At 38.4% G+C, this 16,311-nt stretch overlaps 2 protein-coding genes across 5 annotated transcripts in view; one reads left to right on the top strand and one right to left on the bottom strand.

Annotated features, from left to right (window-relative positions):
* The window catches only part of TBCK (TBC1 domain containing kinase), a 231,950-nt gene extending 230,309 nt beyond the window's left edge, over positions 1-1,641 (bottom strand). For 2 of the 4 annotated variants that reach the window (XM_082606856.1, XM_082606859.1), the window contains exon 1: positions 1,348-1,641. The gene's annotated coding sequence lies outside the window, so the exon portion shown is untranslated. Of the gene's footprint in view, positions 1-1,053; positions 1,227-1,343 lie in introns of those variants that run through there. The other 2 variants (XM_082606857.1, XM_082606858.1) reach the window with 2 other exon arrangements.
* A 226-nt stretch (positions 1,642-1,867) lies between these two features.
* AIMP1 (aminoacyl tRNA synthetase complex interacting multifunctional protein 1) overlaps positions 1,868-16,311 on the top strand; it is a 38,781-nt gene continuing 24,337 nt past the window's right edge. The window contains exons 1-2 of the mRNA XM_082606890.1: positions 1,868-1,975; positions 15,856-15,989. Coding sequence (XP_082463016.1) covers positions 1,974-1,975; positions 15,856-15,989 — 136 coding nt within the window. The 5' untranslated portion in view covers positions 1,868-1,973. The remainder of the gene's footprint in view (positions 1,976-15,855; positions 15,990-16,311) is intronic.

The following is a 16,311-nucleotide window of genomic DNA, read 5'->3' as shown; positions in this document are numbered from 1 at the left end:
GCGCCTAGAGCCCGTGCTCCCCAACAAGAGAAGCCACGGCAATGAGAAGCCCGCGCACAGCAACGAAGACCCAATGCAGCCAAAAACAAACAAACAAAAAAACCCACAACATTGTAAATCAACTGTATTTCAATAAAAATTATTAAAAAACAAAAAACAACAACAAAAATTGTAGTAGGGAGGTTGTGGATGGTGTGGCCTACCTTAAGAAGTCAATTAAAATAAAAAGAATTAGCAGTTTAACTTGTTCAACATACAGACCTAAAATTAGAAAAGGTTAAAAATGATTATCTCTGAAGTAACAGAACTGAGGGTAGGAAGGAAGAGCCTGAGCTGTTGCATTTTATTAGGCAGTCCTTTTATACTATGCTATTTGATCTTCCATGAGATACTTCTATCACTTAGACAACTAAAAATCAAATAACCAAATAAAGAAAATGCAAATAATTCAAAACGATAAACAGTAGTTGGCGTTAAACATTTCATCAGTGTTCTGCTTCAACTACCTCTTAGATGGGTGCACATAAAAAGGTTCACACATAATAAATACACACACATAGATTTTTTTCCGCTTGGTGAGTGGAAGAAAGCCAGTGGAAAAAACAGCTGAAGTGAGAGTTTAGTTGAGGAAAAAAAAACAACATAGGAGTTGGGTTTGAAAATTCATTCATTCAACAAATATCCTGAAGCTCCTATTTTAAGTCAGGTGTTTTCCAGCTTCGGGGCCACCAGTGAACAGGACACAATGTCCGCCTTCAAAGAACTTTAAGTGGAAATGCATCACAAAGGGAAAAAGGTAAAAAAAATAGGGCAAAAGATGCATATTTCGTTACGAATAAAACAGTTTACACATTTCTTCAATGGGTTTCATTTATTTTATATACTTTTCCGCAAAAAGTTGTCTTTCTGTCCCAAATAAAAACAGGGACAAGAGGCCTTGAAAAGCAACCACTAACAATTTTAAAGAAACTTCTACTCGTTCACATTCTTCCACTGCACAAGGGAATGCCACATCTCGACAACTGACTACACCTTTGAAAACAGGAAACAAACCAAAGAGCTCGAATCTATGTTGAGCAACGGGAGAGCCGATTCCAAATTCTCTGAAACAGTCAGGTAGTAGATCCTTTCGAAGAGTCGCCTGCAGTCCTCAAAGGACTCAGGTGTGTAGGGGGAAGGCGGGCTGTAGGTAGGAATGGAGACGGTACTCAGCAGCCAGCAGCTGCACCGGTGGTCTCTATCACTCACGGCGGAAATGGGAGGCCGCTCGCTGCACCTGACCTTCCTCTACCTCCCACCAGCCCCGACCACTACGACACAGAAAACTGGGAAACCCAAAATACCTGCCTTTGGGTCTGGGGACGCAGGCGGACACAAAGACAAGGGGATGGAGCTCCTACACAGGGCCCCAGAGCTGTCGCTGGAGCTGGTGTTGCCGCTATTACTTAGTGCACCAGACCCTGCATTTCAGGTGCTTCTACAAAAGAGGCTGCTCCTGGAGCGCCGGGAGCTCAGAGATTGCCCTTTGCCCGCCAGCCTAAGTCAGCCAGAGTTGCCAGCGCCGCCTCCGGCCAGGAGAGCGACCCCCGCGCTCTCCCCTGACAACTCCCAGCTCTCCCCACCACCACCCTCAGCTCGGCCTTTCCCTCTGACCTCACAGCCTCCGCGACGGAACTCTAAAGAAAGGCCCCGACGTCCGGCGTCTTGCTCCTCGCCCAACCTGGAGACAAAATATAGAGACCGAGGAAGAGGTGCGGAATGGTTGGCGTTATTGGCTGAGGAAATGGACGACGGGGAGTGTGGTGTGGCTGCACACGGGAAGGGAGCCACTGAATTTGGAGAAGAATCTGTGGACCGCTCAGGCGTTTAGCGAGGACACCTCATTGGGTCCTTTCTCGCTGCCTTCGTGAGCGGGAGGCTGTCCTTACCGGCTCCGGGCCGAGACGGCCGAGGTTCTGCCTGTTCACCGATACATGTGAGTGTCGTCCGCAGAGGGTCCCGGGGTACGGGGATTGCGAACATAAGAGTCCTCTGTCCCTTAGTGGCCTTCGGATGATAGGACCTGGCCTGCGGGGAAGTCGGCCCACAGCAGCGCCAATCTTGGCATGAGGAAGTAGGGAAGAGCTTGGGACCTTTTGAAGGAGCCAAATTTGAGAAATGGGATGCGGGGCCGAGGGGAAGGATGTTACTGGAAAAGATATATGCACAAACATGTTTATTTTTGTGCGTGTGAGAGAACCGGGAGGCGGTGACAGGAATTCGTTTATTCCTCAAGTAGTTATTCAGCGCCCACCATGTTCCAAACACTGTTTTAGGCATCGGTAAAAAGCAATGAACAAAACAGACAAAAATTCTTGTCTCCCTGTTGTTCACATTTTATTGAATATACATACTAAACAAAGTTAAGAAAAACGTACCGTATCTTAGGTCGTAATGAGTGCTGAAAACAAAAGTAGTAAAGCCGGGAAGGAGGATATAGGTTGAAATTTTAGTATGGCCAGGGAAGGTCTTACTGAAAAGATCACTCTTCAGTAAAGAGCTGACAGAAGCAAGAGAGTTAATCGTTAGGCTGTTTTGGGGAGGTGCAGTCAGGCAGACGGACCAGACATTGCAAAAGCCATCAGGCAGGAACTCTCCTGAACAGCAAGGAAGCCTGTAGGTCAGAGTTCAGTGAAGCAACTAAAGCTGGAGAAAGAATCAGAGATACGGAACAGGTCATGAAGGATCTTGAGGGCGTCTAACCCATTGGAGGGTTTTGAGCAGTGGAGTACTGACTTCCTTTTTAAAAGAATCTCTCTGGCTGCTCTCAAGAATAGACTGGAGGGAATAGGGTGGAAGAAACACCAGTTAGGAGGCTTTTACATAAATCCAGAGGAGATATGATAGTGGCTTGACTAGGGGTGGTAAGAAATGACCAGTCAGATTCTTAGTGCTCTTAATTTAGGTATGCAAGAATTTTAATGGATGGTCAGTTAATTTTCTTTAATTAGGTTTTGGAAACACTTTTAAAATGACTTGTAGTGTGAGGTTAGGAGTAACAAACACGAGTTAAAATCATGGCTTTACCATTTAATATTTGAATGGATTTAGACAAGTCACATAATTTCTCTGAGTTATCTATAACCTTATTGTCTCACAAGGTTATAAAGATTAAATGACAATGTATGTAATATGCCAGGCCCATTAAAATAGTGGCTACTGTTATTAACTGTGTTCTTGGTTAAGAAATGGAAGAAAGATAGTGGTGAGTACATCTATGAGTGGAAAGGTTTGGTTAAATCCTATTGGGGAAAATCTGAGCCCGCTAAAAGGTGACCTTGTTTGGTAAGTGGGCCATGGGAGACCTAGACATACCACTTTAAAAATTTTATGCATATGTCACTGGACAAAAAGGTTTTCTGTGTTAATGGCCATAGTATCTGAAACACACAGACTGTCTTCTCTTAGCCATACACTCATAGCCATCCTTTAAGCCCTCCAGGATCCCCAGTGTCCTCATTAGTAAACGGGAAGAAGGCTCTCTGGTGAGTAGAGAAAAACAAGCATAAATACAAATTTCCAATTATAAAATGAATAAGTCATAGGAATGTAATGTACAGCATGGTGACTATAGTTAATAATACTGTTTTGCATATTAGAAAATAGCTAGGAGACTGGATCTTGATGGTTCTCATCACAAGAAAAAAATTGTAACTGTGTATGATAGAGGATGTTAACTGGACTATTGTAGTGTTCATCTTGCAACCCAATCAAAAAATGGGCAGAAGATCTAAATAGACATTTCTCCAAAGAAGACATACAGATGGCCAAGAGACACATGAAATATGCTCAGTGTCACCAATTATTAGAGAAATGCAAATCAAAACTACAATGAGGTATCACACACTAGTCCGAATGGCCATCATCAAAAAGTCTACAAATAATAAATGCTGGAGAGGGTGTGGAGGAAAGGGAACCCTCTTGCACTGTTGGTGGGAATGTAAATTGGTACAGCCACTATGGAGAACAGTATGGAGATTCCTTAAAAAACAAAAAAAATAGAGCTACAGTATAATCCTGCAGTCCTACTTCTGGGAATATATGTGGAGGAAACTATAATTCAAAAAGATACATGCACCCCAGTGTTCACTGAAGCATTATTTACAATAGGCAAGACATGGAAGCAACTTAAATATCCATCAAGAAATGAATGGATAGAGAAAATGTGGTGTATATATAAACATACACACACACACACACACACACACAATGGAATATTACTGAGCCATAAAAAGAATGAAATAATGCCAATTGCAGCAACATGGATGGACCTAGAGATTATCATATGAAATGAAGTCAGATAGAGAAAGACAAATATATGATATCACTTATATGTGGAATCTAAAAATGAACTTATTTACAAAACAGAAACAGACTCAGACGTAGAAAACAAACTTATGGTTACCAAAGGGGAAAAGTTGTGGGGGAGTAAATTAGGAATTTGGGAGTAACTTATACACACTACTATATATAAAACAGATAAATAACAAGGACCTACTGTATAGCATGGGGAACTATACTCAATATTTTGTAACAACCTATATGGGAAAAGAATCTGGAAAAGAATGTATGTATATCTGAGTTACTTTGCTGCACACCTGAAACTAACACAACATTGTAAATTAACTATACTTCAATAATAAAAAAAAAGAAAGTCACACAGCTAATGAGTGGCAGAGCTGGCATTTGAAGTCATTCCCTGATCACATGCTTAGAAGAAAAACAAGAATAAAATGAACTTTCACAAAAAGCATAGTTTTAGATCTTTCTATGTTTTGACAAAGGTTACTAAAAGTCCCCTGGAATTATTGCTGGTTGCCACTGCTATATATTTTGAGTGTCTCTGGAATGTATCGTTCTCAAAATATTTATTTATTTATTTATTTATTTTTGCATTTGTTCAGGTCTTGTCTCAGACCTACTGAATCAGAAATTACTGTACAGGGTTTCTAATGTGTACTGCGATTGAGAAGCACTGAAGTATTTGTATATTTTACATACATGACTGGGGGTTCTTTTTTTTTTTTTTTTAATACACTTTAATTTATTTTTTTAGCTGTGTTGGGTCTTCGTTTCTGTGCGAGGGCTTTCTCTAGTTGTGGCAAGTGGGGACCACTCTTCATCGCGGTGCACAGGCCTCTCACTGTCGCGGCCTCTCTTGTTGCGGAGCACAGGCTCCAGACGTGCAGGCTCAGCAGTTGTGGCCCACGGGCCCAGCTGCTCCACGGCATGTGGGATCTTCCCAGACCAGGGCTCGAACCCGTGTCCCCTGCATTGGCAGGCAGATTCTCAACCACTGCGCCACCAGGGAAGCCCAAAATATTTAATTTTTTAATTTACCTGTTTAAAAATTCTGACTTTTGACACATTTTAAATCCTAGCAGGAGTTTTAACCTAGAGCTGCAATGTGTATAACTGTAATAAAGGTGTTCTTAGAGTGGGGTGGCTTGGCGATTTACAAAACAAATGGAGGAAGGAAGTTTAGAAGGTCAGAATAGGGATGATGGTAGAAGAGAGAAAAAAGTGATTAAAATTACTGTAGTTCACTAGTTCTGAGAGGCATATTTTTCTCATATTTATAGCTCTGAAATAGTGGGGTATTCCATGTTTTAAACTCATTATACACTAAATAGCAGCTGTGACATCGTTGTCACTGCCCAACTTACGCAAACTTGGTTATAACTGATGATATTGTCATTAGTTCAGTTGAGTTGTGTGTACTGTTGGTACATAGTTGTTGAGTTTAATCTCTTAAGTATCCTTTAAAAGATCATTTAGCACTTAAATAAAAAGTTACTGTGTTTGCAGAAATACATGGAAGAAATAAATTAGGAGTTTGGGATTAACATATATACACTACTATATATAAAATATGTAAATAAGGACCTACTGTATAGCCCAGGGAAATATACTCAGTGTCTTGTAATAACCTGTACTGTAAAGACTCTGAAAAAGGAAATATATATATATATATATATAAAACAATCACTTTGCTATATACTTGAAACTAACGCAACATTGTAAATTAACTATACTTCAATTTTCAAAAAAGAAATTCATGGAAACACAAGAGTGATATAAGATAAAAATAGGGCTAAATTCAAAACAGGTATTTCAATACATAATACAGGATGTGACTAAGTGTAAGAGAACATTAGGTCAGTTAAATCAGCCATGGTTTTTTTCCTTAATGGTACCCAAAATAATGCAGCATCTTATGATTGGAATCATTTTACAATTGATGGTATCTTATATATGATGAAATACAATACTTAGAGTGTCTAAGGAGAATATAAATTTTTACGTAATTGCAATTCTGAAATGGTGAAATCAGATATTTTGAGAAATAGAGAATCACTTCCAAATTTTTGTGGAGTTCTCTATAAAGTAAAAATGAAAGTCTGCACTTAAAACTTCCATTTCAAAGCAATAGTTTATGTTTGGTTCCTAACATTGAGAGCCCAGGGTAGGGGATTTGTTAATTTTTAAAAAGTACTGGCAATTTCAAAATCAGTGGGGAAGACTACTGTAGAGATTGCTGAGATAAAGGGAAGTCATTTAGAAATGATAAGAATCTCTGAAGTAATCTTTTATGTGTGTTAATGATTCAGATGTAGTCTAAATTCATGTATTTGCTAAAACCAGCTTCTCCTGATTTTATGATTAGTGGCATCTTACAGTAGCTTTTTAGGTTTGATGAAATATGGTGATTATGTTGAGAAGAACAGAATTAATGTGAAAGGGCAGAATAATTTAGATAATACTTTTCAAAGCTTTTTATCATAAAAAATGTTTATTTAGTGTAGGAAAAAGAAAAAAAGTCTTGACTCTTACTATCCAAATACAGTTAACATACTCAGTATACTGTTTTCCTGTCAATGTTTTAGATTTGTAATTATTGTGCATGCAATTAAGTATTATATCTATTTTAATCACATAATCTTTTTATTTTTAATTTTGGCGCAGACTGAGCCAACATTCCCAAACTGTTTTAGAAAATACTAGTTCAAATAAATGTTAATTAGGTGTTCCTTGCTTAGTATTCCATGGCTAAATACTTTGGGAAATGCTTCATAAGTATATCCATTACAGAAATTATAGCTTGGGCATTAAAAGAAATAACTCCAGAATCAGACAGACCTAAGTTTCAATCCTCATTTACTAACTAGCCACATTAATTGGCAAATTAATTTTTTTTTTTTTTTTTTTTTTTTTTTTTTTGCGGTATGCGGGCCTCTCACTGTTGTGGCCTCTCCCGTTGCGGAGCACAGGCGCCGGACGTGCAGGCTCAGTGGCCATGGCTCACCAGCCCAGCCGCTCCACGGCATGTGGGATCTTCCCAGACCTGGGCACAAACCCATGTCCCCTGCACCAGCAGGCGGACTCTTAACCACTGCACCACCAGGGAAGCCTGGCAAATTAATTTTAAGTCAAGTTTTCTTCTCTGTATAATGGAGATAATTACTGTATTTGTAGATGATCTATGTAAAGCATTTAGCCAGCCCACAATGCTCTTCAAATGTTACCTATTATTATTAACTTTATCATCTGTGAGGAACCCTTTACATGTTAGCATATTAAAAGTTCAGAGGGCGGGCTTCCCTGGTGTCGCAGTGGTTGAGAGTCCGCCTGCTGATGCAGGGGACACGGATTCATGCCCCGGTCTGGGAAGATCCCACATGCCGCTAGCGGCTGGGCCCATGAGCCATGGCCGCTGAGCCTGCGTTTCCGGAGGCTGTGCTCTGCAACAGGAGAGGCCACAACAGTAAGAGACCCACATACCACCCCCCCAAAAAAAATAAAAGTTCGGAGGAGACTAAGGAAACTTCTGAAGTTTTGAAATCCAGCAGGTACTCAATGTAAAATTGGAAATCACTGGAGCAGTTGGCACAGAGTCGTAAAATGAGCACTGGGTTGAATGGCAAAACATTTGTCTGAGCTTTAAGCAATGATGTTGTTAAGCTAACAATGTTGCCCTAAACATAACCTCTTTTAAAAAATTTTCTCCAGTTTTCTGTGTATCTCCCATTTGTCTAAAGTGTAATGAGTACAAGGAACATGTTTAATCTTGCTTCCTACTATAAATCTGGTGCATGCACAAAATCAGGGACCATAAGTAAAATTTGGGTCATGAATGTGTTACTTATAGGGACCTGGCAGGTAACTTAAATGGCAAACAGGAAATTGTGGGTGAAGTCTGTTTTGCCTTGCTTAAAGGCATTCACATTCAGTTGTTTCAAATACTGATCTGTTTGGTGACCATTTATAATCCCTAGAAGAGACTAGAGTTCAGGATCAAACCCTTGAGAACATCAGCATTAAAGGAATAAGATAAAGGAGATGCTAAGGATGTAGGTGAAATCAAGTGAAAGTATCCTCATTTTATAAATTAAGAACATGAAGCATAGAGAAGTTAAGTACCTTTACCAAGATTGTCACACAGCTGGTAGTATGTGATTCAACCAAGATTTGTTGACTGTAAATGCTTTTTTTTAAAAAAAAACTATGCTCTCCTACCTGTGGTAGCAATCATTATCTGCATACTACTAGAAAACATTGACATAAAGTTATGCATCCCACTTGTATTTTTGAGAAGTTTAAATGACAGTTAATCAACAAGTATAGAAAACCTGTTTCCAGAACTTCTAATTCTAAAATCAATAAATAGTTCTTAATATTTGAGAAAAGTTTTGTCAACACATAGACCTATTTAGAAATTAATCCAGAGGCAGAGTCAAGATGGCTGTGTGGGAAGACACGGAGTTAGTGTCTCCCCACAACTAGGGTGCCTCCCAGCCGCTGGTGGGGAACTCTGAGGCACAAGAAGATGGGAGGAACCCCAAAGTGAACCGGTAGGATGTAGGGGGACTGAGAAGGGAGGAGAACTGGAGGCCAGACAGAATCAGCGCCCCTGAGGCCGGAGAGATCAGGAGAGGCAGGTGGGAGGGGCCCTTTGGGAGGAGTGGAGGGCAATTGCCCCATCCACTTGGGCATGGGGAGCCTGCTGAGCTCCCAGGCCAATCCCCTGCCCTCCAAACCCCCATCCAGGCCACATGGGTCCTTGGGGGCATAGGAGGGTGGCTAGGGAGATCAGGAGAGGCAGGCGGGAGGGGCCATCCAGGATGAGTGGGAGAGGAGTAGAGGGCGATTGCCCTGCCCACTCAAGCCTGGGGATCCTGCTGAGCTCCCGGGGCGATCCCCTGCCCTCCAAAGCCCCCTCCAGGTCACATGGGTCCTTGGGGGCATAGGAAGGAGGCCGAGGGGAGAACAGGAGAGGCAGGTGGGAGGGGCCCTCCAGACTGGAGGAGCAGGAGAGGAAAGGAGGGCACTGTCGCCACTCACTCAAGCCCAGGAAGCCTGCTGGGCTCTGAGGTGAGGTCCCCTGCCCTCTTGAGACCAGGGGTGGGGTGCACGCCTGGGCCCCTTCTGTTCCTTGAGCCTAAGCCCCACCCCCACAGCCCCCAGAGCCTTTTCCAGCCCTGTGGGTCCTGAGAATTGGCCCAGCCTACCACCCAAACCTCACCCTTGCATAGGCCCCACCGTCCACAGCCAAGGCCTTTGCCCCCTGTATTTCTTTTTTTTCTTTTCCCTCCTCCTCTTTTTTAGTATTATGATACTGATATACCTTCCAGTTCTTGATTCATCTACATTTTTATTTTTATATTCTTCCTAACGTATCTGTTAGTTTCCTAGTCTAATTTTAGTTTTTACTTTGTTATTGTTGTGTTTTTTGTTTCTTTTTTTCTGCCACACAAGACAGCTTGCAGGATCTTAGTTCATGGGCCCAGGGTTGGGCTCAAGCTCCTGAGGTGGGAGCTCCGAGTCCGAACCACTGGACTAACAGAGAACCTCAGACCCCAGGGAATATTCATCGGAGTGAGGTCTCACAGAATTCCTCATCTCAGCACCAAGACCCAGCTCTGCCCAATAGCCTAAAAACCCCACTATTAAAAGTCTCAGGCCAAACAACCAGTAAGACAGGAACATAATCCCACTTATTAAACAACAAAAAAGATGAGATGACAAAAAATATGTCACAGATGAAGGAGCAAGGTAAAAACCTACAGAAGACCAAATAAATGAAGAGGAAACAGGCAATCTACCTGGAAAAGAATTCAGAGTAATAATAGTAAAGAAGATCCAGAATATTGGAAATAGAATGGAGGCACGGATTGAGAAAACACAAGAAATGTTTAGCAAAGATCTAGAACAGCTAAAGAGCAAACAGAAAGAACACAATAACTGAAATGAAAAATACACTAGAAGGAATCAATATCAGAATAACTGAGGCAGAATAACGAATAAGTGAGCTGAAAGACAAAATGGTGGAAATAACTGCTGAGGGGCAGAATAAAGAAAAAAGAATGAAAAAATTGAAGACAATCTCAGAGACCTCTGGGGCAACACCACATTCGAATTATAGGGGTCCCGAAGAAGAAGAGAAAAAGAAAGGGTGTAATATTTGAAGAGATTATAGTTGAAAACTTCCCTAACATGGGAAAGGAAATAGTCACCCAAGTCCAGGAAGCACAGAGAGTCCCATACAGGATAAACCCTAGGAAAAACACACCAAGACACATATTAATCAAACTAACAAAAATTAAATTCAAAGAAAAAATATTAAAAGCAGCAAGGGAAAAACAAAAAATAACATACAAAGGAATCCCTGTAAGGTTATCAGCTCATTTTTCAGCAGAAACTCTGCAGGCCAAAAAGGACTGGCAGGATGTACTTAAAGTGATGAAAGAGAAAAACCTACAACCAAGATTACTCTACCCAACAAGGTTCCCATTCACATTCGATGGAAAAGTCAAAAGCTTTTCAGACAAGCAAAAGCTAAGAGAATTCGCACCACCAAACCAGCTTTACAACAAATGCTAAAGAAACTTTTCTCAGCAGGAAACACAAGAAAAAGACCCACAAAAACAAACCCAAAACAATTAAGAAAATGGTAATAGGAGCATACATATCGATAATACCCTTGAATGTAAATGGATTAAATGCCCCAACCAAAAGACAAAGACTGGCTGAATGGATACAAAAACAAGACCCATCTATATGCTGTTTACAAGAGACCCACTTCAGACCTAGGGACACATACAGACTGAAAGTGAGGGGATGGAAAAAGATATTCCATGCAAATAGAAATCAAAAGAAAGCTGGAGTAGCTATACTCATATCAGATAAAATAGACTTTAAAATAAAGAATGTTACAAGAGACAACAAAGGACACTATATAATGATCAAGGGATCAATCCAAGAAGAAGATACAACAATTATAAATATATAAGCACCCAACATAGGAACAGCTCAATACATAAGGCAACTGCTAACAGCTATAAAAAAGGAAATCGACAGTAACACAGTAATAGTGGGGGATTTTAACACCTCACAGCAATGGACACATCATCCAAAATGAAAATAAGGAAACAAGCTTTAAATGATACAATAGACCAGATAGATTTAATTGCTATTTATAGGACATTCTATCCAAAAACAGCAGATAACACTTTCTTCTCAAGTGTACATGGAACATTCTCCAGGATAGATCACATCTTGGGTCACAAATCAAGCCACAGTAGATTTAAGAAAATTGAAATCATATCACGCATCCTTTCTCACCACAAGGCTATGAGATTAGAAATGAATTACAGGGAAAACAATGTAAAAAACACAAACACATGGAGGCTAAACAATACATTACTAAATAACCAAGAGATCACTGAAGAAATCAAAGAGGAAATCAAAAAATACCTAGAGACAAATAACAACACATGACGATCCAAAACCTATGGATGCAGCAAAAGCAGTTCTAAGGGAAGTTTATAGCTATACAAGCCTACCTCAAGAAACAAGAAATATCTCAAATAAATAATCTAACTTTACATCTAAAGGAACTAGAGAATGAAGAGCAAACAAAACCCAAGGTTAGCAGAAGAAAAAAAATCATAAAGATCAGAGCAGAAATAAATGCAATAGAAACAAAGAAAACAATAGCAAAGATCAATAAAATTAAAGCTGGTTCTTTAAGATGATAAAATTGATAAACCTGTAGCCAAACTCATCAAGAAAAAGAAGGAGAGGACTCAAATCAATAAAATTAGAAATGAAACAGGAGAAGTTAGGACAGACACCGCAGAAATACAAAGCATCCTAAGAGACTACTACAGGCAATTCTATGCCAATAAAATGGACAACCTGGAAGAAATGGACAAATTCTTAGAGAGGTGTAACCTTTCAAGACTGAACCAGGTAGTAATAGAAAATATGAGCAGACCAATCACAAGTAATGAAATTGAAACTGTGATTAAATATCTTCCAACAAACAGAAGTCCAGGACCAGATGGCTTAACAGGTGAATTCTATCAAACATTTAGAGAAGAGCTAACACCCATCCTTCTCTAACTCTTCCAAAAATTGCAGAGGAAGGAACATTCCCAGACTCATTCTATGAGGCCACCATCACCCTGATACCAAAATCAGACAAAGATACTACACAAAATTACAGACCAATATCACTGATGAATATAGATGCAAAAATCCTCAACAAAATACTAACAAACAGAATCCAACAACACATTAAAAGGATCATACACCATGATCAACTGGGATTTATCCCAGGGATGCAAGGATTCTTCATAATATGTAAATCAATCAATGTGATACACCATATTAACAAATTGAAGAATAAAAACCATATGATCATCTCAATAGATGCAGAAAAAGCTTTTGACAGATTTCAACACCCATTTATGATAAAAACTCTCCAGAAAGTGGGCATAGAGGGAACCTACCTCAACATAATAAAGGCCATATATGACAAACCCACAGCAAACATCATTCTCAATGGTGAAAAACTGAAAGCATTTCCTCTAAGATCAGGAACAAGACAAGGATGTCCACTCTCACCACTATTATTCAACATAGTCTTGGAAGTCCTAGCCACGGCAGTCAGAGAAGAAAAAGAAATTTAAGGAATACAAACTGGAAAAGAAGAAGTAAAACTGTCACTGTTTGCAGATGACATGATACCATGCATAGAGAATCCTAAGGATGCCACCAGAAAACTACTAGAGCTAATCAGTGAATTTGGTAAAGTAGCAGGATACAAAATTAATGCACAGAAATCCCTTGCATTCCTATACACTAATGATGAAATATCTGAATGAGAAATTAAGGAAACACTCCCATTTACCATTGCAACAAAAAGAATAAAATACCTAGGAATAAACCTACCTAGGAAGACAAAAGACCTGTATGCAGAAAACTATAAAACACTGATGAAAGAAATTAAAGATGATACAAATAGATGGAGAGATATACCATGCTCCTGGATTGGAAGAATCAATATTGTGAAAATGACTCTACTACCCAAAGCAATCTACACATTCAGTGCTATCCCTATTAAATTACCAATGGCATTTTTTATGGAACTAGAACAAAAAATCTTAAAATTTCTATGGAGAAACAAAAGACCCCAAATAGCCAAAGCAGTCTTGAGGGAAAAAAGTGGAGCTGGTGGAATCAGACTCCTTGACTTCAGACTATACTACAAAGCTACAGTAATGAAGACAATATGGTACTGGCACAAAAACAGAAACATAGATCAATGGAACAAGATAGAAAGCCCAAAGATAAACCCATGCACCTTTGGTCAACTAATCTATGACAAAGGAGGCAAGGATATACAATGGAGAAGAGACGGTCTCTTCAATAAGTGGTGCTGGGAAAACTGGACAGCTACATGTAAAAGAATGAAATTAGAACACTCCCTCACATCATATACAAAAGTAAACTCAAAATGGATTCGAGGTCTAAATGTAAGACCGGACACTATCAAACTCTTAGGGGAAAACATAGGAAGAACACTCTTTGACATGAATCATGGCAAGATCTTTTTTGATCCACCTCCTAGAGTAATGGAAATAAAAACAAAAATAAACAAATGGGACCTAATGAAACTTAAAAGCTTTTACACAGCAAAGGAAACCATAAACAAGATGAAAAGACAACCCTCAGAATGGGAGAAAGTATTTGCAAATGACTCAACGGACAAAGGATTAATATCCAAAATATATAAATAGCTCATGCAGCTCAATATCAAAAAAACAATCCAATCAGAAAATGCACAGAAGACCTAAATAGGCATTTCTCCAAAGAAGACATACAGATGGCCAAGAAGCACATGAAAAGCTGCTCAACATCACTAATTATCAGAGAAATGCAAATCAAAACTACAATGAGGTATTACCTCACACCAGTTAGAATGGGCATCATGAGAAAATCTAAGAACAACAAATGCTGGAGAGGGTGTGGAGAAAAAGGAACCCCCTTGCACTGTTGGTGGGAATGTAAATTGATACAGCCCCTATGGAGAACAATATGGAGATTCCTTAAAAAACTAAAAATGGTTGTGTAGGATCCTTCTCTATTCTCTATTTTAAGACTTCATGGCTTACATATGTGGATGTGTTTTCCACTAACATTTCTCTGTTACTAACTTTGTTTTCTCTAAGATTCTGGCTTTGCAGACATTTGAGGAGCAACAGGGTATTCTGTATTCACTTTTGGTAAAAATTGGCAGAATTTAAAAGGTTATATATTTTCATTTTTGTAACTTTTTTCCTCTGCATTTTCTAAACTATTAAATAATAGTCCATTGAGGAGTTTACTGTGACTTTTCCAGTTTAACCACCACCCCTCCATTTATATTTTCTTCATTACTAGCAACTTTATTTTTACAGGGTTTTAAAAATTGCTTCCATATCATAAATTGTCAACTTTAGCATAAAGTGTTTTGGGGTTGTTTTTCTTTTTATAAAAAAAGTAAACATCTTAGAATGTTCTTTATATAGGATGGTTATTGCCTAATAATTTGAAATTTAAATCAATCTTGTCCACTACTAGCCAATTTTTTTATCAAAAAATTTCACCATTTATTGAATGTGCTTCATTTATTTAAAATTAGAATTATTTCAGCAATGCTTGTGGCATACTTTGGATTATAAATTGATGTTAAATTAGGGACAAAGAGCAGTTCACAGAATTGTTAATGATTAACCGTGTTTTTTCTGAGTATGAATATTTGTCTTAACATTTGGCAGTTAGAACTTTAACATGATGAATTAATCTCAGAATTTTGCTTATATATGCATTTTTCTGCATGTCGATATAATGTTTTCGAATTTCTATGCATTATCATAAAATTAAAATTCTAATTCAATTTTTTTTACAAAGGATACAGTATATATATACTGATATTATTTCTGAGTAGGTATGTGTTTTCCTATTTGTAGATCTTTTTCTTTTAATATTTGTCTTTTCTAGTTTACATGTTCTTTCTTGCTTGTAAGTTTGTACATAATTAAATAAACAGTAGAAATATCCAATATATGAAAGAAACATACAAAGAAGGAATTCAGCAATTGTCTTTACTTTGGAACTCAGGTGTGGTACTCAGTTATCCCTTAGTTAAGGTTGTTGTTAGTCTGTCCCTTAGTGTTCCTATCTTATGTCATAGTATTCTGTAGTATTTTAAAGCTTTCTTTAAAGCTTTCCAACGTAAAATATGATTAAATAGCATGTTTTCATGCTTTTAGGAAAAAATTGATTTTCTTTTCCAAACAGAATGAGGAATTAATCTATTAACATTTCTGTCTCGTTTGGTTTGTTGCTCTTCAGAGGAAGAGTAGTTTTCTAACATTGTTCTGTTACAGTAGAAAATGTTTTTTATCTCAGACTGCTTGTTCATGGTGTCTTGTACAATAAATTTATTCATTCTACAGTATAATGTATCACTTTCATTTTTTCACTTAGGATTTTCTGCCGTTTCTTGGCAAAAATGGCAACCAGTGATGCTGTTCTCAAGAGACTGGAACAGAAGGGTGCCGAGGCAGATCAAATTATTGAATATCTTAAGCAGCAAGTTGCTCTTCTTAAGGAGAAAGCAAGTAAGGAAATTTGAAAATTTAAATTTTCTAGGGAGATAACTTAAAATGAATTCATATATTGACAGCAAAAAAAATGTTTACCACATATATTATTATTTCACAAACTTGAGTTCTATATTCCTTTAATATTACAATTATGAGTGAAATAATATAGGATTAAGATAAGTTAGAATTGGTGTATAGTGAATATGTGATATTTAGAGAAAACAACATATTATTTTAAGACTAATAAAAGAAAATACTTAAAATAAGTTGATGTAGAATTAGAGATTAAAAATGAAGAAAATTGAATGGAGTCAAATATGAACTCAAATATCTCCTC

Source organism: Mesoplodon mirus, assembly GCF_964341445.2.
Source record: "Mesoplodon mirus genome assembly, chromosome: 2".
Taxonomy (NCBI): domain Eukaryota; kingdom Metazoa; phylum Chordata; class Mammalia; order Artiodactyla; family Ziphiidae; genus Mesoplodon; species Mesoplodon mirus.
Note: the sequence above shows the minus strand (reverse complement) of the source record. Positions and strands in the feature narration are given on the sequence as shown.